The 26,516-nt window shown below is 42.8% G+C and overlaps 1 protein-coding gene across 2 annotated transcripts in view; it reads left to right on the top strand.

Moving 5' to 3' along the window:
- Positions 1–26,516, top strand: part of LOC311236122 (KAT8 regulatory NSL complex subunit 1-like) — a 216,273-nt gene that overhangs the window by 30,108 nt on the left and 159,649 nt on the right. Inside the window, exons 1-2 of one of the 2 annotated variants that reach the window (XM_084323737.1) lie at positions 4,829–5,303; positions 8,101–9,595. In XM_084323737.1, coding sequence (XP_084179863.1) covers positions 8,169–9,595 — 1,427 coding nt within the window. In that variant the 5' untranslated portion in view covers positions 4,829–5,303; positions 8,101–8,168. Of the gene's footprint in view, positions 1–4,828; positions 5,304–8,100; positions 9,596–26,516 lie in introns of those variants that run through there. The other variant, XM_084323738.1, reaches the window with a different exon arrangement.

The raw sequence follows: 26,516 nt of genomic DNA on the forward strand, positions 1-26,516 counted from the left end.
TGAAACAAATGTCCTACTCTCCTAAAGGAAGAAATGCATAGCATACATGACTCAGTTATGCAATAGTGCTGCTGCTTTTTTATTTTGTTAAAATATTTTAGTTAATAAGACCACATCGATTTCATGACTGCTTCCTGTCCTTTTAAAATCATTGGTAAACAAACGTAGTGCTGAAAATTACACTTTGACTGCTGTTTTGATAGGGTTAGGGTCTTTACTCATGGCTACATTTGAAAAAGAAACAACATTTAGAAATAAACTTGCACACTTGCCTGTACTTATTTGGGATAGCCGTGTCGGAGATAAAATGCTGGTTTGGCGACATGAAGCGAGGCCAAGCGTTGGAAACCTACATTCGTTTATGATTCCTTGATTGTCAGTAACGGCTTTCTTTAGTAAGACACCATACGTTGATCAGATGGATTGCAATGAAATAAATGGACAATCGAGCTGGAAATAACGTTAGATTCCTCTTACCTCTGGCCGATGCGCCAGATGTTTTGACACATTACTTGTATTGCCACCCTTACTTGCAAATGTTTTATTGCACTTGTGGCAACGTGCGTTGTCGGCATCGACTTTCGTAAAGTGTACCCAGACTTTCCCAGACGCGTGAACACTTTCGGCAACCAACATGCGCTTCCGCGTTTCTCTGATTGGCCGAGCGCCTTCCGCGTTTCTCTGATTGGTCGAGCGCGGCTCCCCCTTAAGCTCCAGGAGAGAGGAGAGAGGCTGAAAACCTGCAGTTCACTTCTTGCCCGACTGATGGGAGCCGAATCCCGGATCCGATTTTTCTGATGAATACCCCCAAAACATGGAGGTCCCGAACCCATGGAAGTATTGATTGCGCCGTAACGAATCATTAAAAAATATATATGTTGTGCCTTTACACATATGTTGGATTATGTAATTGGTTTGTCATGACAAACTAATAAAAAATCGCGATTTACCCGGTGGCTACAACAACACATGTAGTCACATGTAGGCCAATCAGAGCAATTCAGAGCAACGTGGAAGGGCATGTTGGTTGCCTAAAGTGTTCACGCTTCCCAGACACATGCATTAACATAACACCACCTGGCTGTTTTGCCTTTTTCTTCTTTGAGCTTAAAATAACTCCACACAGCTGACATGATCGCGGTGTGCTGCAAGTTGACTCGCGTTTAGCTAACACTAACGTTGTTGTCGCGCTACTACTGTTCATGTGATGGCACACTTTACGGCATGTATCCGATCGGAAAATACTTACTGTTTTTCCCTTATTTGATCCTGTGAATTTGACCAGTATCGGATCGGTGCCATCCAGGGGAGGAAACTAACTTTTTGGCTTACCAGCCAACTGGCGAGTAGATGATTTTTTTTACCAGCCAAAAATAAATCGCTAATTGTGATAATTACTTCTTTGTATGTCTTCGTCTAAATTGATTTTCAATCATAGTAATAATAATCACACCGTGTCTCTACTCTTTAAAATATTTATTAGCATAAAACATTAATAAGTGTCTCTACTCTCCACAATATTAGCATACATGTATTAATCACACTGTCTCTACTCTTCAAAATATTAGGATATCACATATTAACATGAAAGAGGGAACTATTCTGGACTGGGTTGGGCTGAACTGGGCCGTGAAAGATGCTGGGCTGGACTGGGTTGGGCTGAACTAGGCAGTGAAAGATACTGGGCTGGTCTAGGTTGGACTGGGTTGGGCTGGTCTAGGTTGGACTGGGTTGGGCTGGTCTAGGTTGGGCTGGTCTAGGTTGGACTGGGTTGGACTGGGTTGGGCTGGTCTGGGTTGGGCTGGTCTAGGTTGGGTTGGACTGGGTTGGGCTGGTCTAGGTTGGACTGGGTTGGGCTGGTCTAGGTTGGACTGGGTTGGGTTGGACTGGGTTGTGCTGGTCTAGGTTGGACTGGGTTGGGTTGGACTGGGTTGGGCTGGTCTAGGTTGGACTGGGTTGGGTTGGACTGGGTTGGGCTGGTCTAGGTTGGACTGGGCTGGGCAGTGAAAGAACCAAGCATTTCACTGTAATGTAATAGCTAAATAAAACAACTTGAACTTGACTTGTTACATTTGCACTCTGGTTGGATACCAAACGTATTCTGGTTGTACTGTACTTGTGCTGTATGATGACAATACATTGGAACCGAATCTCATGACAACGCTAGGGGTTCAGCAGGTGTATTCTGAATGCCAAGTATGACAACATCACCGTTGTGAAGGGCATATGGGCGAGTGGTGATATGGGGGGAAACCCGGTAATAATAAAATGTCACTCGGCTGCATTTAAGCAAAGCCGCTCAGTATAGTCCACTATGTTGAATGCGCGTTATGGTAGCTTGATGCTAGGTAGCTAGCCGGCTAATGCTGGTTAGCCTCACGAGTCACGTCCACTTGTCATTCTCATCCGACTCGAAGGAGAACGTCGTGTGCTGTTGTTCGTCCCCATGTCAGACCGCACTGATATCCGAAAGCGACGACTCTACATGCAATTATTTTCATCCACAATGTGTTTTTGTCTAAGTGTGTCTACGTTGTCAAGCCGGTGACAGGAGTTTGTAGGTCTGCGCGCAGTGGTCTGTCCACTTCCCCTAGATGCGCGACATCTTCTAGAAAACGAGTGTTCATTGGAGGATCTTAGAGTGCATCTGTACAACGATGATGTTCATTGGTTATGGTCGGATTATTATGAGGCGCAAATGGGAAGAATCAAGGGGGGAGTCAGAGTTCGGCTTGTGCCAGTGAGCGAATCAGCAGATTGCAGAATGATTTTTTTGTTTTGTTTTGTAATTACTAGTACTCGCCAGACTGGCGAGTGCTCTTCATGAATCACTCGCCAAATGTAAAAAATACTCGCATTTGGCGAGTAAAGTGGCCTAATTTCCTCCCCTGGTGCCATCCCTATCAAACAGTGTTGAGTGAGTGCATAGTAGTAGAGTAGAGACATATTAGTATAGTAGGTAGTAATATAGACAAGGACGATTGTTTAGTGGAAGAGTACATGATAGTAGAAGACGGTACGAAGGTTAGGTTTCTTTTTTTTCTTCATTTCAGATATTGATTGAAGTGTGTTTTTAGTCAACGGCGAAAGATTGGTCGGGTTTCGGCTGTCTTAACTGGTGGGAAGTTTGTTCCAGCCATTGTGGAGCAAGGACAGAGAATAGCTGGCTTCTCTTTGATGACCCTTCCAGAGCTGGGATAGGAGTGGGTCTGCGGCGGCCAGAAGATGTAGAGTGGAGGGATCTTGAGGGTGTGTAGTTAGAGACCATTGACCGGAGGTAGGCGGGAGCCGTTCCCTTCGCTGTCGAGGACCTTTAAGCGTATTCTTGTGGCGATGGGGAGCCAGTGCAGCTCGCTAAGGAGTGGGGTAACATGGGCTGACTTTGGTAGGTTGGAGATCAGGCGGGCCGCTGCATTCTGAATGAGTTGAAGTGGCTTGGTGGCAGTGGTTGGTAGACCAGCAAGCAGTGTATTGCAGTAGTCGAGGCAAGACATGACTGTTGAGTGCACGAGGAGTTGAGTGGCTTCTTTTGTCAGGAAGAGGCAGATCCTTCTGACGTTGCTCAGGAGGAATCTGCAGGTTCTGGTTGTATTATCAACATTGCACTTTCCAAATGATCAATAAAAGATATCGACATTTTCAAGGTACCAACTTTGTGCCATTGGCGCGACCAAGGTAGTATAATTTATTACAAGTAATATCATGTCTTTAGGTTGGCCTACGGTATTTTCACCCAAACTCATACTATGCAGTTGAGCACAGTAGAGGTTGGGTATACCAGCTACTGTTAGGGCTGCTTTATTCAGTAAGCAAGTTCTAGAAAAGTGCTATATGAATCCGAGTTATTATTATTATTATGATTATTATGATGATGATGATGATGATGATGATGATGATGATGATGATGATTATTATTATTATTATTATAGTATTTTAACATGTTTTGCCAACCAATACAGTGCAATACCACAGCTCATTGGCCAATGTTGTCATTTAATGATAATCACCTGCTATTTAATTTATTTTATAACATCATTTTTATGATGGTAATAGTTTGTGGCTGAATATAATAATGAATACGGATTTGGTGTAATTCAACATCTGCTTTTCACTCAAGGATAGGAGAGCAATGGCAGTTCATATATATTTTTTTTTCAGACAAGCTTTACATGTTTACAATTATTTATGTAGGAGCTCCGTCTAGTGGCCATTGTCTGTATCCCAGTCGGTGTAATGGTGGACAATCCAGTTCACCCCCCCCCTCTTCATTTCCCCTTGGGGGTTGTGTCTTATGATCCCTAATAGAAACAAGGAACACGTGGAGCGTATAGCGTCCCTACAGGTTGAATTATTTGGTGTTCTTATGACTTATTATTAGTGTATTCATCAGATTAAGCCCTGGTCGGTAATGCATGAATGATTTTGTAGTCTACACATAGGAATACTCAATTATCCCACCATGATGGCACATGTGTGTATGTGTTTAACGTTCATTCTAAAAGGAAACAAACTACTCTCACCGTGGCATCGTATCCGATGTATAACCACTACCTGGATATTCGTGTTTATGTCTGGGACTAGTGTTACCTTCTTCCCATAACATAACTTGATAAGAGATTTGCAGACGCGGTCGTTACTATTATCAGTTAGGAAGACAGTGCCCTCCTGTGGCATCTTCTCTTTGAGCCTTTTTATGTTGTTTCTTATCTGCCCTTTACTCTAGTGGCGAGTATGAGAAACGTCTCCCGCCTACCAGCAAGCATCGCACGCACACACACACACACACGCACACCACTTCTATGTTTGTCAGACTCAAATCCGAGGGAGAGGAGCTAAGCCGCCATTTTCTGAGCGTCTCTCCCCTAAAACGAGAAAAAGGCTCGCGGAAAGCTGGCGTCTGAACCGCCTTCGCTCATTGAGAAGTGGACTTTCTTTACAAAAGGATTGTTGTGAAATAACGTTACGTTTATATTTGAGATATTTTGGATTAGAAGTGACCGTTTTCCGGCCTTGCCTTCTATTCGCTGTAGCAGCAGCGACTAGCGAGGCGAGCTTTAGCCGTAGCGCGCTAGCTGGCGAAGCAAGGTGTAGTTCGGTGATTCGCCCATTTGCCTGATTCCGGAACGAATCCAAGCGGCTCTTTAAATTGGGGTCTTTTCATAAACTGTTTGCATTTCGGGGGGTTTAACGAATGGCTGGGTGATCGGACCGAGCCGTGCTTTTGTGATTATACTCTTCATTTCCTTTAAAACTGCGGGGGATTGTTGCCGAAATTCCCTCGGATAGTGCAACCTCGTCACGTGGTAGGTTCCTCCTTTTTCTTTGTTAGCCAGCTAGCAGAACTGGCGAGCTTTTACTGCCCAACTTCTCGGCGTTTTGACGTGTCTGCCAGCACCTACTAGTAAGATTGTCCGTTTACAGGTTTTTACCGGGCCGAGGACAAATCACTCTAAGCATAAGTTTGCCATCGGGTGAATTGCGTATTCAGTTTCCTCCCGAGATCTATTTGCAACGCCTATCATGTCTGCACTCTGCAATAGCTCTCTTGACGCCCTGATTAAAATAAGTTGTGATCCTTTACGATAATAACGCGGCAGCTTGTCTTGTTTCACCAGTCCGTCGCCCCGCGTTAAGTATTATGTTTAATGCCCGCAACGTTCTACACGGTGCATTGGGTTTGAGCTATTGAGCGTTCAAACCAGCGTCGGAACTGGCATACTTTTAAGAGTGATTACATTTTAGTTTGTCAACGTACATGGCTAGCGTTGTTAACTAAAAACGTACAAGTCCCCGAAAGCGAAAGAAAACTGCTCGCACGTTCTAAGATTGTGTGCCGCTGAAACGGATGCCATGTACGTCGGAGGCTGGACGGTGCTGCAGTTGTTCTCCTAGCCCTGCATGCTAACTACCGCTGTGTGGCAGCAGCAGCTCCACCAGCTCACTGTGGAGACACAGACGCAGTGTTGGGGACATGGGTTGGATGATATTATTGTCCTTTGGTCTTTTTGGATCGCATGAATCCAGTCCAAATGGCGAACGACTCGCCGTAACTCACAAAACAAGGCTGGCTAATGTTGGCACATGAATATTCGGCATGTTTATTATGTCAATAAGTGAACGCTACCGAGAGGGCACCGCTCGTGAAGTGTCGCTGTCATACAGCCATGTAGGACTAGAGGACATGGACATACATTTACAAACATTAATGTAAACAGCAGGGGACATTTTGGGGCTTGCGTTCCGCTAAAGGTTAGATGTGGCATTTTTTTTCTTCGCACGCGTAGCTAATGTAGTCTGTTGATTTAGCGAACGTTACAATATAAATTGACCGTGTATACCTATTAGGTGATGTGGCTATTTTTCGTTATTGCTTATTCAATTCGGGTATCTTTGATGTGATTCATTGTATTTGATGAAGTGTAATGGGCGGTTTTATGTGGATGAATTGCATTGCATAATCTCCTTCGGAAATACCAACATGGCGTAGTGCGCGCTGACTAGAAACTGCGGCTGAATACTGAGCCCCCCATTCATCTGGGCTGACAGATGATACGGCGAGAAGCAGGCCGCTTTCTATCACTTGGTTTATTTGGCAGTAGAGGTCCTTGATTCGATATGAACTGGATGTGCAATCAAATTATTTTTGGGTGACATGATAACCTAGTAAACTGTTTCCCAGTGGATTAGGTCATAATTATCATCATTGCATATTATACCGTGTTTGTAAATTGTGAGCTAATATAAGCCCCATCCTGGGAGAGCATGCTGCAGAATAAGTGTTTCCTGTGTAGGCTATACATCTGAAACTAGGCAGGGTGACATCATGTGCTTTGGACTAATGCTGGGCCTAAATCCACCTGCTTACACGCCCTATGTGAAACCCTGTTGCACACTTAGCAGGGCACATGTAGGGCACTTGGGTTTGAATAATTTGCATTGGGTTTGCTTGTTTTCCGATTGTCCAACTAGCCTTGAATTCATTTCATTCTTTTGAGGAGGAGCCATCATCCATGTGAGAAAATGTCGATGGCCAACTTGTTCACACAAGCATGGGTGTGTTGTGTGTAGTAGGAATTATTTATTGGCCTGGGATTTATCTATGGTGCCTGCTGTCACCCACCCATTCCTATAGCTTCAGCACCCCACTCCCCAAGGTCATTGCACCTCCATTAATTCCTTCATATTTATTGATAAAAGTCCCAACAAGATGTCATTCAAAGACATGTGTTGATTGTTTTGTGCTTATTGTTGAATCAAAATTGTATTTGATACGTCTGTGGCTGGGAAGCTCGACTGAATCGGATCGTCACATACAGTTCTACTCATGCAATGTTTTGCCTGGTGCTGTTGCAGTATCATTTTTAGTGATGATGGCAGCCAGTAGGTCAACAAAATGTCAGTGAGTCACCAGTTCATTAGATTAGGCTTTGAACTAGATTATCAAGTCGAAGGCAATCACTTTAGGTCACTATTTGTACGTCCATGTGTTTGATGCAACATAAAGCTTTAGTAGTGACTTGTTGACTTATCAATAGTGCATTTTCTTTGTTGTTGGTTTCAAATAGGCTCATTTACTCTTGGCCTGGGTTTGTAATTTTCCACTGACTATCCAGGCTTAAAGACACTGCAGTTTTAGGATTCCAACTGCATCCTTCAATGTATAGGTTTTACAGAGTGCCCGTCTGTTGATTTTCTGTAATTCTCCACTTCACATTCAGGAAGGTATGGCTTTTTTGGAGAGGGCATGAATTGAATTATATTTTGGCCTTGAACGTGAATTTTAAGAGTATAGTTAATCACATCTGTCCCATTGTTGTACACACTTTGACTTATTCAGCTGAGTGAGAATGCTTTTTTCTTTCATTTTTTTTTTTACAGTCTTAAGGTCATCTGTGAAGAATCTATTCATTATTTTGTGTGTTCATCCCTGGACCAGACTGAGTTTGGTACTTTTTCAATATTTTGGGATTCATAATTTGGTACAACCTGACACTTTCCCACAAGGAGCTGTACGTTATTTAATCTCCTTGAGTTTGAGTTGTCCTGTAGTGTACTTAGTTTGACCTTTTTATCTCATGTCCCCTCCCTCTCGTCCACCAGGCTGTCCTCTGGCGGGGCAGTAAGCGGGTGGTGTGGAGCAGGCCGTGGTGCCCGTCCCTCTGCACTGCATGGCTGCGATGGCGCCCGCTCTCACCGACGCCCCAGCCGAAGCTCACCACATCCGCTTCAAACTGGCCGCCCCGTCCTCCAGTCTCTCACCGGGCAGTGCGGAGAACAACGGAAACGCCAGCAACATCCTCATCCACAGCAGCGGCTCTGCTAAGCGCAAGGCCGCCTCCGAAGAGTGCCCTCTTGACTTCTGCGGTGGCAACCAGGAGCAGCAGCCCCAGCAGCAGCAGCAAGCTGACACCGCCGCCCAGGCTTCTGCCCTGGGCAAGCTCCAGCCACTGGTGGCGTCTTACCTATGCTCTGATGTGACGCCTGTTCCCACAACTAAGGAGTCGATCAAACTGCAAGGTGTCCTCATCAAACAGTCTGTGCTTAAAAGCCACGGAATCCTGCCCAGCTCCCTCCTCAACGGCGGTGGAGACTTCCTGCTGAGGAAGAGGCAGACCATAGAACTCTCCGGAGGCCAGCTGAGAAGCCTCATGAGTGGTAACACCAACGGCGGCGGCCAGCCCATGGTGCCTGTCAATGGCCTGGCCAAGAAACTGGCTACCATGCCTGGCTCTGGCTGCGTGTTGGCAATGAATGGTGGCAAGCCTCCTGCTGCCACCACCACCACCACAGACTCGCAACCCCACAACCTGCCCTTGGACTCACAGGCCTTGATGGGCACCTTGTCCACCCATGTCCCGGTGAAAGGAACTCTTAAGCAAAAGCATTCCTCTGGGGTTTCTCGAAACACAGATGGCAACAACCTTGAACCACCATCGGTCCAGTCTGCTGCACCTTCCCCCTTTGCCCATGGCAACGCTCAGTCTGACGGACAGGTGAACTTAGAGGAGCCTAATTCAGACACAGCTGCAAGTCAGCCAGGTGCAACCGATGGGGAGAGACCGAGTAGCAGCCGGCAGGGCTCACCGGCTTGCTCACCTGCACCTCAGCCCCCTCCTCTATCCACATCCTCTTCCTCCTTAGACAGCCTTGATGCTCAGGTGAGGGAGCGTACCCTACTGAACAGCAGCCGCCAGGGAGAGATCGAAGGCCGTCTGCGGCGCCTGCGCAAACGTCTCCAGGTGGTGCAGGCCAAGCAGGTGGAGCGCCACATCCAGCAGCAGTTGGGCGGCTTCTTGGACTCGGCTCTTAGCCGACTGCCGGCTGGTAACCGCAAACCCGATACAATGATCCCCACAGCCACATGGAAGACCGGTCGCCACTCCTCCTCAGGCGGCAGGGACAGCCTAGGTCGCTTCCTGAAAAGTGGCTCCATGCCCTCTGAGCTGGAGAGGCTGTACCTGAGCGGTACGGCCAACCTGCACTCGGCCGAGAGCGCCTTTGACTCGGACGTGACAGAGAGTAGTTCTGGGGGGGACTCTGACCTGGAGGAGGAGGAGCTGGCCCGGGTGGACATTGAACAGCGACATGTCAAAATGTAAGTAACACTGTCTCCTCAAATGTAATCCATAACATAAATGGATTATACTGGCTGATCTTCAATATGAACTACTGAGACTCAGGACGGTTATTCACAATGTCATTCATATATACCTTTGTACCTTTTATCTCCAGCAGCAACTTTTATACCTTTTATCTCCAGCAGCAACTTTTATTGTGAGGATTTGCCCATGGCCTTCTTTGTGGGATGAGTTGCTAGTCAAACGTGATGTTCCCAATCTGTTACTTATTGAAGACTGCATATTAGGCCTACTAGATGGGCAAGTGTTGATGTTATTTTCTTAATATGACTGAAGATAACTTATTATTAGTTACATTCGTAAAAAAAAAAAAAGGTCCCCCAGATGTCATGAAAAAAGCCCCCGACTTCCCTCTACCAGTCCGAGCTGACCTGCTGCTATGGTTAGCAGGTGCAAATGACAATTAGAACTCCCTCATCCCCCCCTCTGTAGTGATGGGGGCAAACTCCAGGGAGGGGCAGGTGTGTCGCTAGTTTAGAGTGCATGTGTAGCTGTGTGGACGTTACCATCCTGTGGAGAAAACATGGGCTCAAATGGATTCAAAGTAACAAGCTCTGTTCATACAGTGCTTCTTCCTGCCTGGGTCAAGGCCGCAGCAGAACGTTCTGTTTATCTGCAGAGCGAGCAAGTGCCCACGGAGCAGCTGAATGTTTTGATTTCAACTGAAACCAGGAAGGTGTGTGTGTGTGGAGGCGGGGGGAGTGGGCGTAATGCAGAAGGTGTGCATTTTGTATTTTCTTGTGCTGCCTGGTTGGGTTACCTCAGCAGGGACTACTAGGCCTGTCACGATAACACATTTTGCTGGGCGATTAATTGTCCCATAAAATTATTGCGATAAGCGATATTATTGCGGTTTTGAGAATTCTTATTTTTGAGAAATGTATTTCCCAAAAGTTTTCAATTAAATTTTTTTTTTTTTTTTATACTAATATAATAATAGCATAATAATGCAAGGAAACAGTTTCAAAGTGCAATAAACCTTTTAAAGACATTTTAAATATCCTAAATAAAAAAATGCTCAGTTTGATTGTTTATTATAAAACAAATTGAAACTGGAAACAAGCCCTCTGTCTGGCATTTTGTGTCATCCTTTTAACATGTACATGTATTATTAATGTACCTTGCGGTACCACCATGTACAAAATGTTAATAAAGTATGAGGAAAAAACTGTGGAAACGTAATAAATAAAAAGGCAGTGAAACAATAATCAAATAAACACAAATATATACTATCTCTATTGGAATGGAGACTTCAGCACAGGATAAACTAGGGATGGGCAAAAATAATCCAGATCGAGCACATGATGTACTCGTGGAGGAAAATGCTGTACAAAATAAACGTCTTTTCCGGTGTTTTAGACTTATTTTGAAACCCACCGACCGGTCCGGAGCGGAAGTATTGTTATTATCCTAGCAGAACGTATTGAGCGGACAACTTGTCTCGTCCGGTTCTGTGTTTTTGAGCTAATGATAAAACAAATGTTGAGATTGTTGGTCAACAAACTAACTTTAGGTTAGTTTTAACGTTAGCTACTAACGTTAGATGCAGCTACTACAGGCAATCAACGATGAGGAAGCGTCAAAGCCGTATAGAATAGCCCTGTGGTGCGTAGGCACGACTCGAAACTACCGGTTATAATAAATTAATTCATGTTTAACTTGACCCCGTGTCCAGTCCTTTGACTAGCCCCACCCGTTCATTGTAAACAATGATGCATGCAATTGTATTAACGTCATTGTGTGTTGTAGCTATGCTATACATTGTATTTCGTTTGTTAGCTATTTAGCTAATGTTGATAGCATTGGATAGCGTCAACGCTAGATCTTTAATCTTTATTTAGCAGACCAGTTTCTCCGGGCAGTAGCGAGTAACTACTTGGGTCTAAAAATAGCTACACTACAAAGAACGCTACTTGGTTAAAAGGAGCAACGCTATTGAGAAATGTAGTTAAGCTATGTGGTAGGGGTGGACGGTATAAACGGTATACGGTATAAACGGTATGAATTTGCTCTACGGTATGGATTTTGAGTATACCGTGTAACCGGTAGTGCAGCTCTAAAATAGCAATGACGTCATGTAACCACAGCGCGACTATTTCACTCGCATTTGCCCCTAAAAATAGATAGAATTAGTCATAGATAATAGATATGTGCGAACTGGAAAAAGTTATTTAGGAGGCTTCGCGCAGTGGGCGTGCCAGCCCCTACCGCACGCATGTAAACACGGGTCTAGTAGTCTAGTGGGACGGGACACGGGAGCTGTCGGCGTCTCCCTGAGCTAACGTTAGCTTAGCTACCGTTACTAAATGACCCAGTCAACTAGGCTTGGGCGGTATCCTTTTTTTCACACCGGCAAACCTTTATGTTATAACACCCCGGTGCACGGTATTTGACGGTATGACGTTCATTTTCATCAGCGGGGGGGGGGTTTACGTGTAACCAAGTAAACAAATCATCGTCAGCTCTCAGAATGGTAGTCCCGCACCGGTAGAAGCCCGCACCGTTTTAGCGTTAGCATCTTAGCCTATAGCCATGGCAGACTATTTGATTCCTTAAGGGCTAGAAATTGCCTGGGTTTTGGTCATATGCTCCAGAAATGCTCCCGTTGTTTGGCTACTTCTATGTGCAGTGAAAACTACTCGAATACCTAGTCATTGATATGATTGATTTAGTTCAGGGTAATCTAAGATTAGCCGCAGAGCTAACGCTACTTAGCGTGAGCTAACGCTAATTAATCAAGCTCACAGAGAGATAAACAGCTGACAGCGGATAGTACAGGACGATACAAATACAATAAAAAGGCGGGTGGGGGCTGTTGTGTAAACCTTGTACTCTTTAGTTCACATATAATAAGGGACAGAGTATTTGCTTGCTCCACCAGCGCACCACTCCACAACAACACACATCAACTCTCGTCACAACGCTTTACGGTATTTTCACAGCACTTTACATTACCGTAAAACGTGAAGACCGTTGTGACCCACTCGCTCCACTAGACTGGTCTCGCCCTCTGCTGGCGCGTGTGTGCACTACACTCAGTGTGTGCACTACACTCAAAACTCAGTTTCACTGTAATAGAAGCTGAAGCGCATCTGTGATTTTGACGGTGACAACGGTATTGATTTTCAATACCGTCGGTATTTCGAAATACCCCGGTATATTGTAATACCGTCATACCGCCCAAGCCTACAGTCAACTATTCACTTTTAGTTTAATACATGATGGGGCATTGTCTAACCGAACGGTATCTAGTCGGCCAGCTACCGATAGCTCCTGACATCAACAAACGCTCCACAAAGTCTAGTACTAGAGACGTGTATGCTACCTGTTAGCTCACGTTAACGCAAATTAGTTCACCGTTCAAAACGAAATGTCCCACTCCCATTGAACTAAATAATTCACTGAGGCGTTGTATTAACGTTATATATGCAGTAGCTACAGATAGCTCATGATATCAATGTCTTATAACACTGATTCGATGCGTATTCGAGCTGAGGGCTTGCTAACGTTATAATACCAATACAATAGGGTCCAGGTGCAGCGCCGGAGAATCCTGGCCGTAGCTCTGCTCGAGGCTACTAGAGTATAGGTCCAGGTGCAGCTCCGGAGAATCCTGGCCGTAGTACACAGACAGTGGAGCTTGTTGCGTGGTGGCGATGTCTCGCAGATAATACCAGTACAAGTCTAATTATATAATATATATATTTTATAAAAAAAAAAATTATATAAAATTAAATTTTTTTTTTTTATCAAAAACGATGATACCGTGATATATACCGTTACCGTCTATGCTTCAAATTATACCGTGATATAAATTTTAGACCATACCGTCCACCCCTACTATGTGGCGTTGCCCCATGGAGCTCTTGTGCTGTGCTCTAGTAACGGCAGCAGCCCGCCTCCCCACACGGAGAGTGACTGACAAGAGGTACTGGTTCCGCCTCATTAAAACAAACGCGCAAATAGCAATTAATCGCGCCCGTCAAAATCATTGCATTCATTTTAATTATCGCGCTGATTAAATCGATTTATTGCTTATCGCGGCAGGCCTAGCGGGGACTCACAAATGTATTCCATGGGAAGTTCGAGTCGGAGCACAGCTGTGAACAGGCAGCCAGGTGGGTCAGTGGCATTAATGGGACTTACTGACCTGTGTAGGGTTTGGTAGATTATTAACAAAGACTGCTAAGAAGAACACAGATTTTTACAGCCCATCCTGTTGCCTTTGGACCTTTGACCTAAATATCTGAGTATCTAAACAGAGCTGTGTTTGTTTGACCCCTAAAGCAGAGCGACTGCCATATTATTTCATGATGATAAATAATGTTGGCCAATGCAATATTGTAATACTTTTGACATACCCCATTTTTGTCAAAGCAAAGCGTGAAGAACATTTTTCTTCATGAAAAGGTGTGCTTTGTCCTCCATAGTGGGTGGGCAGTCTATTGTATTTCCTGGTATTGAGAATAATTAGAGGATGGGTCAGTATCCATTGTATTTCCTGGTATTGAGCTAGAATAATGATAGGTCAGTTTCATCATAGAAATGTTAGAAAATGTTTTCCCTCGTTACCGCTGGGAAACTAACAGCGTTGTAAGAAGTAGCGTCGGAGACGAGGAGGAACCGAGACGGAACCTAGACGTGGAACTTTCTAGCTACTTCCGTCACCAGCCTGGGAAAATAAGCAGACAAGCGACTCTTAAGAAATGCTTATACCAGTAAAAGAGGTTTATTTGATTGAGCAACATATTTGCCATGTTTAGCATTTTAGAAACATATTGACATCAGTCATGCTGTGGATTTTTTTTTGGAAGATATTTCTGTTATATTCTCTAAACAAGGGTAAACTAGGTAACAATTTGGCTAGTTTTCACATAAATATTGTATGTAAAATATTGAAATAGACATTCCTGATATTTAAGCTGTTGATTGCTATTTGCAAAAGTCATATCGAATTACGTAGCGTTGAGTTTTCAGTGAGGACATCGCCTCCTGTTCATTTCCCCACCCATCTTCCCTCTTCCTATATCCAGCCTCCCAGCGCTGAATAACGTCTGTGAGAACATTAGGGCTGTGACCCCATCCTCTTATGACTGTAGATGCTGCGATGCAGATGGAATGAGAGTGGAAACTGGATAGAGATCACAACAGACCACGCCGTGAGCTGTGTCACGGTGGCGGCATTCGATCCTTTCCTAAACAAGTGGTTTTCTTAGCAGGTAGGGTGTGACTGGACATAACCATAATGCCACCTCCACAGTTGACATTTTGTCTCCCTTGCCAATTAACAGCTTACAGTGCTTGACAGTCAACACTATAAACAATGTAATGTCTTCAGACCTCAGCTCCTCCATTATTTAAGTCAGCTGGTGTTGGTGGCCGCTGCTCCTTTAGGCACCAATGTATTGCTTACTACTAATCCCGTCACTCCGGCCTATACTATAGACGTGGTTTCCCGTAACCCAGAGGATTGGTGGCAAGCCAACATCTGTTGCCGTGCTTACGCTGCAGGCCACTGTGCTCCAGGCTACTCTGCTCCAGTCCTGGTGTGTGTCTGTGACGTCTGTACCAGGGCAGGGGTGGGTGGTGGTAGCTGCTGAAAAAGATTTTGTCTGAAATGTTTACGTCATGCTTTTCTTTTTCCAGACTTGTATTAAATCTGTAATCCCAGCCAGAAAATGTCTCTGAAATTGAAGACTCAACATTGAAGACTCATCAGACGAAGGCATTTATTGAGGTTTTTGAAAAACGGGCCTATTATTTAGGCTTGTTCCGTGGAGCACAGATTGTTCCCTATTGAGAAACGAGTGGGCACAGATTTCTGGTTTCTGAGGCAACGACAATAACGCTCATCAGGAAATCTCAGATCTTATATAATGGCTCATACGCAGACGCGGCTTCAATCTGTGAAACGGTGAAGATACCAGAGCAGTAGCCAAATGATCCCAGGCTTTATTCTAACATTTCATCCATCCTTCGCTATTCCCATCTGAGACTAGAGGTTTGAGAATTAATGTAGTCCCCCTGGTATTCATCCCTAGAAGAGTTGTCGGAACGCCTATCTATACCACTCTGTGAATTAGGGTAACTGGGTTGGCTGAGACTACGGCATGCCTTTCATGCTTATGGCTCAGCATTACGCTGCAGTCTCCATAGACTGTTTTCCTTTTCTCTTCCTCCCCCTTACTCTGCGTGTGTGGGTATGTATCTGTACAGGTTCCTGTCCTGTTCAACACATCTGGATGTGTTTAGCTCTGCCCCGGTTCCTCAACATGAACCCACAGGCGTTACATAACCCCCTCTTTTATGTAATGACTGCTGCAGCTCTCTGCCTGAATTTGACCCTCCTCTAGCCCTCCCCTAATGTTACCCCACGCCCTCCCGGTCTCTGCCTCATTCTCGAGCCCCAGCCGGCTTCCACTCCCACCGGCTTCTCCTCTGTGTGTTCACTTCCTCCAGAAGATAAGCGAGTTCGACCAGATGGTCTGCGCACAGCCAGTTAAACCGTTTCCCCAGCACGTTTTAGGGGTTGACGTGGAATAGAAGAATCTTTCGTCTTGCACAATTGTCTCATGAATCCACCTAATTCTCAGCCTCTTCTCACAAACATGTTTTGGCTCCAGTTAACAATGGAAGGATCTTCAACTCACTGAAAATCTATACCCCACTATCCTATGCATTTTATTTTATTTTTTATATAAACCTTTTTACAAAGTTTACAAACCTCCCTACCTCAGTATGTAACCGTGTTTCTTTGTTTTTCTTTTCTCATCCTGCGTTTTTGTCATTTATGCAAATGCGTTCACTTTTTATATGTATACTAGACTGTTTGAACTTACTCCGTTAATTTCTTTTTCCAAATTCCATAATTTTTTTTCCCAAATTCAGTTTTTTCCGTTTTAATATTTCAGAATTCTGTATTTTGCTTTGTACGCTCATTTTACCATCAGAAATAGTGTCTAATAAGTGGGAATGAATAAATGTCCACAATTTAATAAGATATAACAGTCCATTTAATGTTTTTAAGTGCTGCAACTCAGAAATTATATTACGGTAGTTCTTTATTGGAATGGACCACTGGACCCTGTCGTACACGATCCAGTTTTTGGCTTAAACTTAGAGTGCCTAGAGTTTGTACTGAACTTGGTAGATCTGCTTTTGGCTTTTTTACCCCTACATCATGGAATACCCTGCAGGAAACACTGAAACTAGACACTAGTGTCTATGGGTCAGTTTAGAACCTTAATGACCAATCAGGTCACCACAATATGTAATTGTTTTTAAATTATTACCTCTGTTTTAATTTTGAGCTATTTTATTCTTTTAAAGATTTTATTATTATTTGAATTTTTTTTAATGTATTTTAAAATGTACTCTTAACACTTTAATCGCCATGGGTTAAATTCATAATTTACCATCCCTCGCCAGCTCTATTTGTCTATGGAGAAGTTCCCCTTCTTTGCAGGGCTATAACTTTTTAAATTCTATTGCTAAATTGCCATTATTATGGCCCATTCAATGTCCTATATGTATTGTTCAGGGTGTAGCAACGTTAAACTTTTTCATTCACATATTCATACTAAAATATGGTCTAAAGTATAAGTATGTTTTTATCGTTTTCTGCAGCTTTCTTCAGAACGTGATTTATAGCCCTAAATGCATTATATTGATCAAATACAGTTTGGTAGGAATCTGTGCGAGATAAAAAATGTCAACTGGACGTGGTTCTAGAAGTTTCTACGCATCATCTGATGATGACCGGATGGGCGGGGGATCGTTTATAATTCCGTGGGCAGCGTTAGATGATTCATCCAGAGTGGGTCATATGTTCATCAGATCAGTTAGTATAGAAGACGTTAGAAAATAACGCTGAATCTTACCGTGGCTTCCTCACGCCGCTGGCAGATGAGCGTGGAACAGAATTTTTTCTATTATGGGATGGAGAAATGCCCGATCCATTTCCAGGTTGTATAATAGTATATACGTCCAAATCATGTTGTTTTTTCGAGTTATTTGCACCGATCGATGTTCACTGTGTCAATACGGAGTCTCTCTAACGATAGCGAGTGCCCGGACCACATATGGATGAGCACTACCGGTTCAAAGGTTAATTTCCGGCTGGCGATCTGCCACCAGATGGCGCTCTTGAACCGCTAGAGAGTTGAGTGGAGCTTTGCACTGTGTCTCAGGGCTCCGGAAAGGAAATATGATTTCGATGACAGATTTTTGAAATATTGACATCAAAGACGAGTTACGGCGTCTTCGGCAGAATGAGCATGGCTAGGAATGACGTGTAAACTCGTTCACGGCGATCATAGTGTTAATTATTCTGATCTTTTTTTTTATCTACTTTTTCTCCCATTTTTCTATTTTTCTCTCATCCCAATTTTGTATCGTCCAATTCTACCCTCCCCTGTCTCGAACGCTGTTAGGCCATGCCTCCCACAAGCCTGCTGCAATGTGGACGAAGCCTTACATCACGTGTCCCCTCCGGTACTCGAGGAAGCAGCCGTCGCATCTTTTCACCTGCACAGCGCGATCTCTCAGCGGCGGGGGTCTGCGTGGGAGGGACACGCCGCCCCCGTCGCTTCCTGATTCTGCTGTGCAGGCGCAGCAACCGACCTGTAGGAGTCGCTGTCCACAACGTCCGATCCCCACCCATCAGCTTTCCCACCCCTAACACTGCCAATTGTGTTAGTATGAACGACCAGCCAAGCTGATAGCAATGCGGAGAGCTGGGCTCGAACCCAGCGTCTCCTGCATTGGTGGCGAGCGCCTTGCCCACTACACCACCTAGCCGCCATTATTCTGATTATCTGATGTCTTTATATTTATGAACACACTGACACTTGTATGTAACATCTCGACGGCACTGTAAATGAGTTTAATTACTCAGTGTATTATCGAGTATAAATAAAGATTGAATATAAATACAATTTCAAATAATATTGTGACAAAATAAAAATACACATTTCAAGTGATCACAATGTCCGTAGCCTAGCTATATATATTCTATTGTGATGGAATATAGTAATGCATAATTTATGCACCGTTAGTTTATTTCATTTATAAAGGACAGTGTAGGCCTACTGACAATAATTTGCAAATACTGTAGATGGGTGCACCAGATTTAGCAAGAAGCTATAATTTCCATCTATAGTCCTATGTACTGTAACGTTACATAGCTATTTAAATCATAATAGTGTCGGTGATTAGCCTCGCCCTCTAGCTGTATCTATTGTGATCACCAGAGATCATCGTTAGAGAGTTGGTGTGTTTTGGGAAGCACGGCCCTTGTTCCTGACATGGCTTTTGAAGTGATATTCGGATTATTCGCATGTGTTTTTGCGGGTCCAGTCCACAGGGTATGTTGACAAAATTTCCAAAACCTTATCGACTGAAGCATAAAAGTCATTAGGATACTGCTCCGCTCTTAATTTAGGGCTTAGTGGGCAATTTCTTCTGACGTTAACGTTAACGACGCACAGAAGCAGCTAGACGCTTGGACATTTCTCCGTGTTGTGTGTAACACGCAGCGGTCCCCGCCTCCCTCCCTCCTTGCAACAAACGTTCCACCCAAAAACGGAATTTCAGTCCAGTTTCTGAACTATTAACAGCGGAGCCGTTTTGTAATCTTCACTCGTCGTAAATGATTTTTCCGGTTCGCACACACATATTATTAGGGGAAAATACGAGGGAAATGCTCGCACTGTAGAGCATATATATAATTAGTAAACTGTCTGGCTTTTCTTGCCCCCCTTAACTGATTTTCGAGGGCATTTGGTCAATTTTTGAGGGCATTTTTCCCCAAGCCCCAGTTAATTTCGAACCCTGGACTGTATGACTAAGACTTCAGGCTATGGAACCGTTATGTTTTCCAGCTACTACCTCATCTGGAACCCAAAAACAGGCATCTGGCAACAAGTCGACACAAAAGTAAGGAGAAAATATTTTATTTCAGTGTGTTCAAACCTCTGTTTCTCTAAACAAAAGAGACCAGACTCATGCATGTGCTATACGTATAAAGTAAAGCTTTGCAAAAAAGGTATTCAAATCGCATTCGTTTTCTGCAAAATGTGGGGTAAGCTTAACGTGTTCCGCCCGACGGGACCGGTACCGGTCCCAAAATGGCATCTGGTCATAAATCAATATTTTTCAGAATGTTGCATACATTTTGCGATTTTAATATCAAACGTTTTCAAGTATTAACATCACTAACATGTCACAAAAGCATGTAGAATGTATATTATCATCAATACGTTAGTTTAGCAATAGGTTAAAAGTGCATTTAGATAGATTTAACTTTTCGATTTTATGAAGTCTAGTCGCGAGGGCGACCATTTTGGAAATTTGTAACCGTGGGAATTGTAGTCTTTTTGCTGCCATTTTTCTGAACCACACTTCCTGGAAGATTATATGGGGTTCAAGGTTCAGAGCTCTGTATGAATTATTTCAATAACTGTTATTATTCGGGATAATAAGCCAAATTGACAAATTTTAAAACGCAGTTAGTTTCTCTTCCCTATTGTTAACATGTAGGAACAATTAGATCTGAAATTAGTTTCAAAACTGTTGCACTGTGGGGAAAATTAAAAAGTACAGTAGATTACAGTAGATTTCATTATCTGTTCTTATGCATGCCTGGTGATACTAAATCCAAATTGAACTCGTCATTTGAAAGATAATATATGTATATATATAAATGTGCGAATTGGCTATAATAAGGTAATTTATAAGAATCATATTCTATATTCTATAATAATATTTCAAATTGCATTGGTCCGGATGGGAGAATTCAGTACTGTATCTACAGAACCTTCGGTTTAATCATCTTCCCTTTATTAATTTCCTTAGATTTTTTTTTACACATACGCAAGGCGCAAGGTTCGAGCCCAGCTCTCCGCATTGCTATCAGCTTGGCTGGTCGTTCATACTAATACAATTGGCAGTATTAGGGTGTGGGAAGCTGATGAGTGGTGATCGGACGTTGTGGACAGCGACTCCTACAGGTCGGTTGGTGCGCCTGCACAGCAGAATCAGGAAGCAACGGGGGCGGCGTGCCCTCCAAACGCAGACCCCCGACGCTGAGAGATCGCGCTGTGCAGGTGAAAAGATGCGACTGCTGCTTCGAGTACCGGAGGGGACACGTGATGTAAGGCTTAGTCCACATTGCAGCCGGCTTGTGGGAGGCATGGCCTAACAGCGTTCGAGACGGGAGGGTAGAATTGGACGATACGAAATTGGGATGGGAGAAAAATAGAAAATGGGAGAAAAAAGTAGATAAAGAAAGAGGGTACTGAACGAGATCAGTGGCAGTTTTTTAAGTTTGGTCATTATTATCATGGTGTTATTCACTGTCAAAGATGCAAAGAAAAATCATAATTCATATTCTCCTTTTGTTTCATCACAATTTAAGCAAGCCTAGTAATAGACACAATATTTCTGACACTGTGAATACATTCCCTGAGGTCCATAGATGTCCCTAGATACCCCCTTGAATGCCGCCACCCACTTCAATGATAGCGTTAAAAACGCATAATCTATGTTTTAAATTATGGCTATGTGTCTAATCTGCCCGTCGCTTATCAATGACTTGTTTGCAGTCAACATTGTCGAAACGGATTGTTTTTTAATCGGTTCATATCCTTTTTATAGCATTTCGAAAAGCTATAGTTTTAAAAAATTTCAGGAAAATAGAAAGATTCCGTTATAAAGGACATTTATTGGAATATTCTCGAATACACTAGACACGTTGTCATTTGTCGGCCTATTTATGAATAGTTTTCAAATAAACGCTAGATTATCGATATATGTGTACCTATGCACGCTATAGAAGCGAGCTGAGAAATCGATTATCTTATTTCCTCAACAGCACACACACACACACACACATACACACACATACACATACGGGACACGTTATCTCAGTGAATACAGCTCTGATTATCCTAAAACTGGTAACATCGACTCCTTACCTTAGATCAGATGTTCTCCAAAAAGATTATTCCAATTCCTGATCGCCATTCCAAATATCGATCGCGTTTATTCATTGATTATTGGCTGCTGTAAATATATATTACAGGCTGCTTTCCATCTCGCGATCACTTCCCTCTTCATCAGATCCCTCGCCAGCATAGTGGAGCCATTAGGCTCCTCCTCCCCCCACAGATCCACCACTGTAATCGAATGGCCTGCAGTTACACAGGGATTGATGATAGGGGGTGGTATTTTCCCATCGGAGCTCCTAGAGGGGCTGCTGTACCAACGGGAGACTCTGTTGATGAATTCTGATCGCTAATAAAAAAAAATCAAACGACAATTAGCGTCATCGTCACTCAACGGGGGGCATGAAATGACGACATAACACGTCGCTGGCACTCAAAGTGTTAAGGGGTTAAGCATCGGGCAAATATGGGGCAATTTTTTGTTTTTGACAATTGCATATCCAATATAGCAATAGCTACCGTAATTTTCGGACTATAAGCCGCACCTTTCCCCCCCATTTTTCGACCCTGCGGCTTATATAACGGTGCGGCTTATATGTGACCCGACGTGACCAAACCCGAAAATGTAAAAATCGAAATATTGCTTTTTTGACTGCATTGAAATGTTATTTATCTGTTCCCTTATTTGCTAAAATTAATACAACTTGTAAATGAGTTAATTCTTATTTGTCCAACAATATTGTGTCCCAATGCTGGTGGGAAGACTGTAATTAAACATTAAAACACCTGCGGCTTATAGTCCAGTGCGGCTTATATATGTACACATCATTAATTTTTTTCTTCTCACAACGGGTCAAATGCATCTAACATGCGTTGCATCGTCGCCATTCCTTTATGCCCACATCGCCCGAAATGAACTTTACCTTAGCGTAAGCTAACAAGCTAATCCTGATCAGAGGCAGAGCCATAGAGAACAGCAGACAGTGTGTACTGGGGAAATTAAGTCACTAGTCAGGACTCGGGACAGGAGTATATTATAGTAAATTGAGGATGGACAGATAATGTTGATATTCAAATACAAAAAAGTTTCGAGAGGAGTGGAAGTTTGAAGACAGACTAGACTACAATATGATGCAGGGGTGGTGAGTTGAAACAGTGTGTGTGTCCCAACCCCACTTCTATGTTTCAATAAATTATTTGCATTTAAAACTATTAACGCTGACTCATTCCTTCAGTCCACTACAAATTATGCTAATATTCCTTATGTTGTTTATGATATTAATTGAAAATGGCATACGAGAGTATTATATAGTAATAATAACACATGGTGATATACTAAAAATCTATAATGTTTGGCTGGTAAAAAAAATCTGCCAGCCTCCTCATGTTACTTTTCCGTTAAGCCAACTGAAGAATCCATTGTGATCGCCAGCCCGGAAAATGCATTTACAGTACCCAATGCTGAATCAATAAACGCGATCGATATTTGGAATGGCGATCAGGAATTGGAATAATCTTTTTGGATAACATCTGATCTGAGGTAAGGAATTTATTTGACCAGTCTTAGGATAATCAGAGCTGTTTTCACAGATATCAGCGTTTGTCTGTGTGCGCGATCAGGAAATGAGACAATCGATGTTTCAGCCCGCTTCTATAGTGTGCATAAGTACACATACTATCGATAATCTAGCGTTTATTTGAAAACTATTCATAAATAGGCCGAAAAATTACAAGTTTGTGTATTCCAGAATATTCCAGTAAATGCCGTTTATCACGGAATCTTAATATTTTCCTTAAACGAGCGCTTTTCAAAATGCTATAAAACGGAGATGAAGCAATTAAAAAAACAATCCGTTTCGACAATGTTGACTGCAAACAAGTCATTGATAAACGACGGGCAGATTAGACACATAGCCATAATTTAAGACAGAGATTATGCGTTCACAACGCTATCATTGAAGTGGCTGGTGGCATTCAGACACGTTTTACCATGTTAACCAGTGGCACTGGAAGTGTTAATAATAAAGTAGCTATAATGAGTCGATAGATAAAAAGCAGTAATTGCATGTAGGTTACTCACCCTACTCATGTACAGTAGGCATCCACACCACACAGCATTTATAGACCTACCTATTACCTACTTACTATACCCTACTCTGGGTATTCAGTAGGTTGTGTCAAAGAGGCAACTACCCATGTGATAGATTTTTCTGTTAAATTAATCGTTTAGATTAATCTATAAAATAATTGACTATAAAATAGTTCCGATAAAAAAATTTCCTTCCCAATACCTGAACTTGTGTATCGGCCAATACCGAGTACTGATCCGATACCAGTGCATATTTTATATATATATATATATATATATTATTTTTTACATATACAGTTTTTTTATTAATAACTAGAAAGTAATGGTATTTATTCAACAGGTGATTGTAGGGATGGGAATCGAAAACCGGTTCACGTTGGGAGCCGGTTCCTAGTTGTCCGATTCCTGGAATTGCATGCCTCCGTGACTATCGATTCCTCTTATCGCTGCCAGGTTTTTCCGACAGTTCAAAACAATAAAGTTAGCGCCAGCATGCAGCCATAGAGCAGACTATTTGATTCCTTAAGGGTTTGAAATTGCCTGGTTTTTGGTCATGCTCCCGCTGTTTGACTGTTTCTATATGTGCAGTGAAAACTAACCCAATGCTTTAGAACCTAGTCATTAATTTAATTCAGTGTAACCTAAAGTTAGCCGCGGAGCTAACGCTAGCTAACACAGAGACTGAGAGAGCTCAGGTAGAAAAAGGGTAGAAAGAGGGTGGGGGCGAGCGGGGACCGGGGAGGTGAGCTGTGTGTGTGTGCGCGCACGCTGGTCTTCTGAAAGACCAGAGACAGAATTATATTCACCACGGTATAACACGGGAACGTATGGATGGAAAATTATCTCTTTTTTGCATCTTGACCGGAAGAAACTCAATGTCAAATGACTATAGTATTGTATCCATGGCTAATATAGAATATAGATTTAGCTCTACAAACAAGGTGACTAACTCCCATCGTTTACAGCGTGGCAGTAGCTACCACAGGATAAGGCTAATCCCCGGCGGTCAATGAGTTAAGAATAAAACAACGCACAGTAATACCTTCTGTCACTATCTGTTCATTGACGGACGGATCAATGTAGTGCATTGATCACATATTGCACAAACATACTGTTGCTGGTCTGGACAGGTCTTCTGATCTCCTCTCCAGTCGAGCTTACGCTGCTGCTGTGTTTAATCCGAAATATTTCCAAATCCTCCACTATCATTGTGTAACATGTCGTGTTGTTTCTAGTCTTCCTTCTCTCCTTCACGTGAAGTTAAAACTACTCTAAGTGAAAATGAAACCTAGAAACAGCTGCTGTCTGTGGAGACATGTTCAGTTTATAATGTTGTCTGACTTGCATGCTTGATAAAAAAATTAGCATTTATTATTTGAATTTCGGCACTGATGTGGGTTTTTATTTCTATGGTGGGGGCTGCGGACAAATAATGTACTTAGTAGATGCTAGGGCTGACCTTCAAAGCTTTTTTTGGCAATCGAAGCTTCGGGGCCGAGCTTCGATTTTAATTCGAAGCTTCGGACATTTTTTTTTTTTTATTTTTTTTAATATTTGTTATTTTTTTTTTATCTTATGTTGTGGGACTTGTACAGCACTTTCGTAAACTTTGTTGTTTTTAAATGTGCTCTATAAATAAAGTGGGTTGGATTAATTAATTAAGTAGCCCCTTTCGTGACTGTGACGCATCCAACAAGGTTTCACTCGGCTGTGTGATTTAATTCAAGGTGGATCGCTGTTGTCGTTTGAACAACTTCAGATTTCATGGGAACTACCAATCCCCCAAATCAAGAATGTTTAAGATGAATGAAGTAAGATTTTGATTATTTGAAATGTGGCCTGTGTAGACTAAACTATGCACAGAATTATGTCAGTCTACAAGGTCCGGATTCTACATGGTCCGGCAATGTAGACCTTGTAGACTCCACTACAGACCAATTATCAGTGAATGTTCATGCATTTTTAAGAAGGGCAACTTCCACAAAAAAACAAAGAACTCACCAAAACATCTCAGTAGCAACTTCATATTTATTTATGTATTGCATGCATTTCTACATTTTATTTCCTATTTTGTTTATTCATCCCAGTATCTTTCTTTCTTATGTGTGGAATTCTACAAGGCGCGTGCACACACACACACACACACACACCTACACACACACCTACACACACACACACACACTTACATTTAGTCATTTAGCTGACGCTTTTATCCAAAGCGACTTACAAGTTCTGTACGACAAGACAGCAAGAAGGGTACAACTCTATCAGCTGAGTAACAATGTTCATCAAAGTGTTGCGTGTTACAGTGTAGGTTAGTTTATTAGGACAAGTGCATGACCGTAAGGTTAGTCACGGTTATTATTTTAATTTTTTTTTATAAATCATTTCAGATAATGGTTGAAGAAGTGAGTCTTTAGTCGACGGCGAAAGATTGGACGGGATTCGGCTGTCCTAACTGGGATGGGTAGTTCACACACACACACACACACACCAGCGTTTCCGTTAGCCGGTAATTACCGGTATTTGACCGGCAAAATATGTTGAAGTCCGAATATTTAAATATCTCCGGTCATAATGTCCGGTGAAAATAATTTCTCGAAGCACAATTTTATTATTTGAATTGTATTAAAATAGGCTCAAATTAAATAGCCTATGCGATGAACGAAACAATCATTACATGTTGCTTCACGCTGATAAAGCGCGGATGGCGCCGCTCGGATGTGAATATTTTTTTCTTTCTTTTTTTGAGCCTGTCTGGCCACCATAACGACAAACGGGTATACGAGCGAGAGAGAGAGATGGCCAAACAAGCTAAGCTTAACAAATATTTCATGAAACCAA

Source organism: Notolepis coatsorum, assembly GCF_963971535.1.
Source record: "Notolepis coatsorum genome assembly, chromosome: 10".
Lineage (NCBI taxonomy): Eukaryota > Metazoa > Chordata > Actinopteri > Aulopiformes > Paralepididae > Notolepis > Notolepis coatsorum.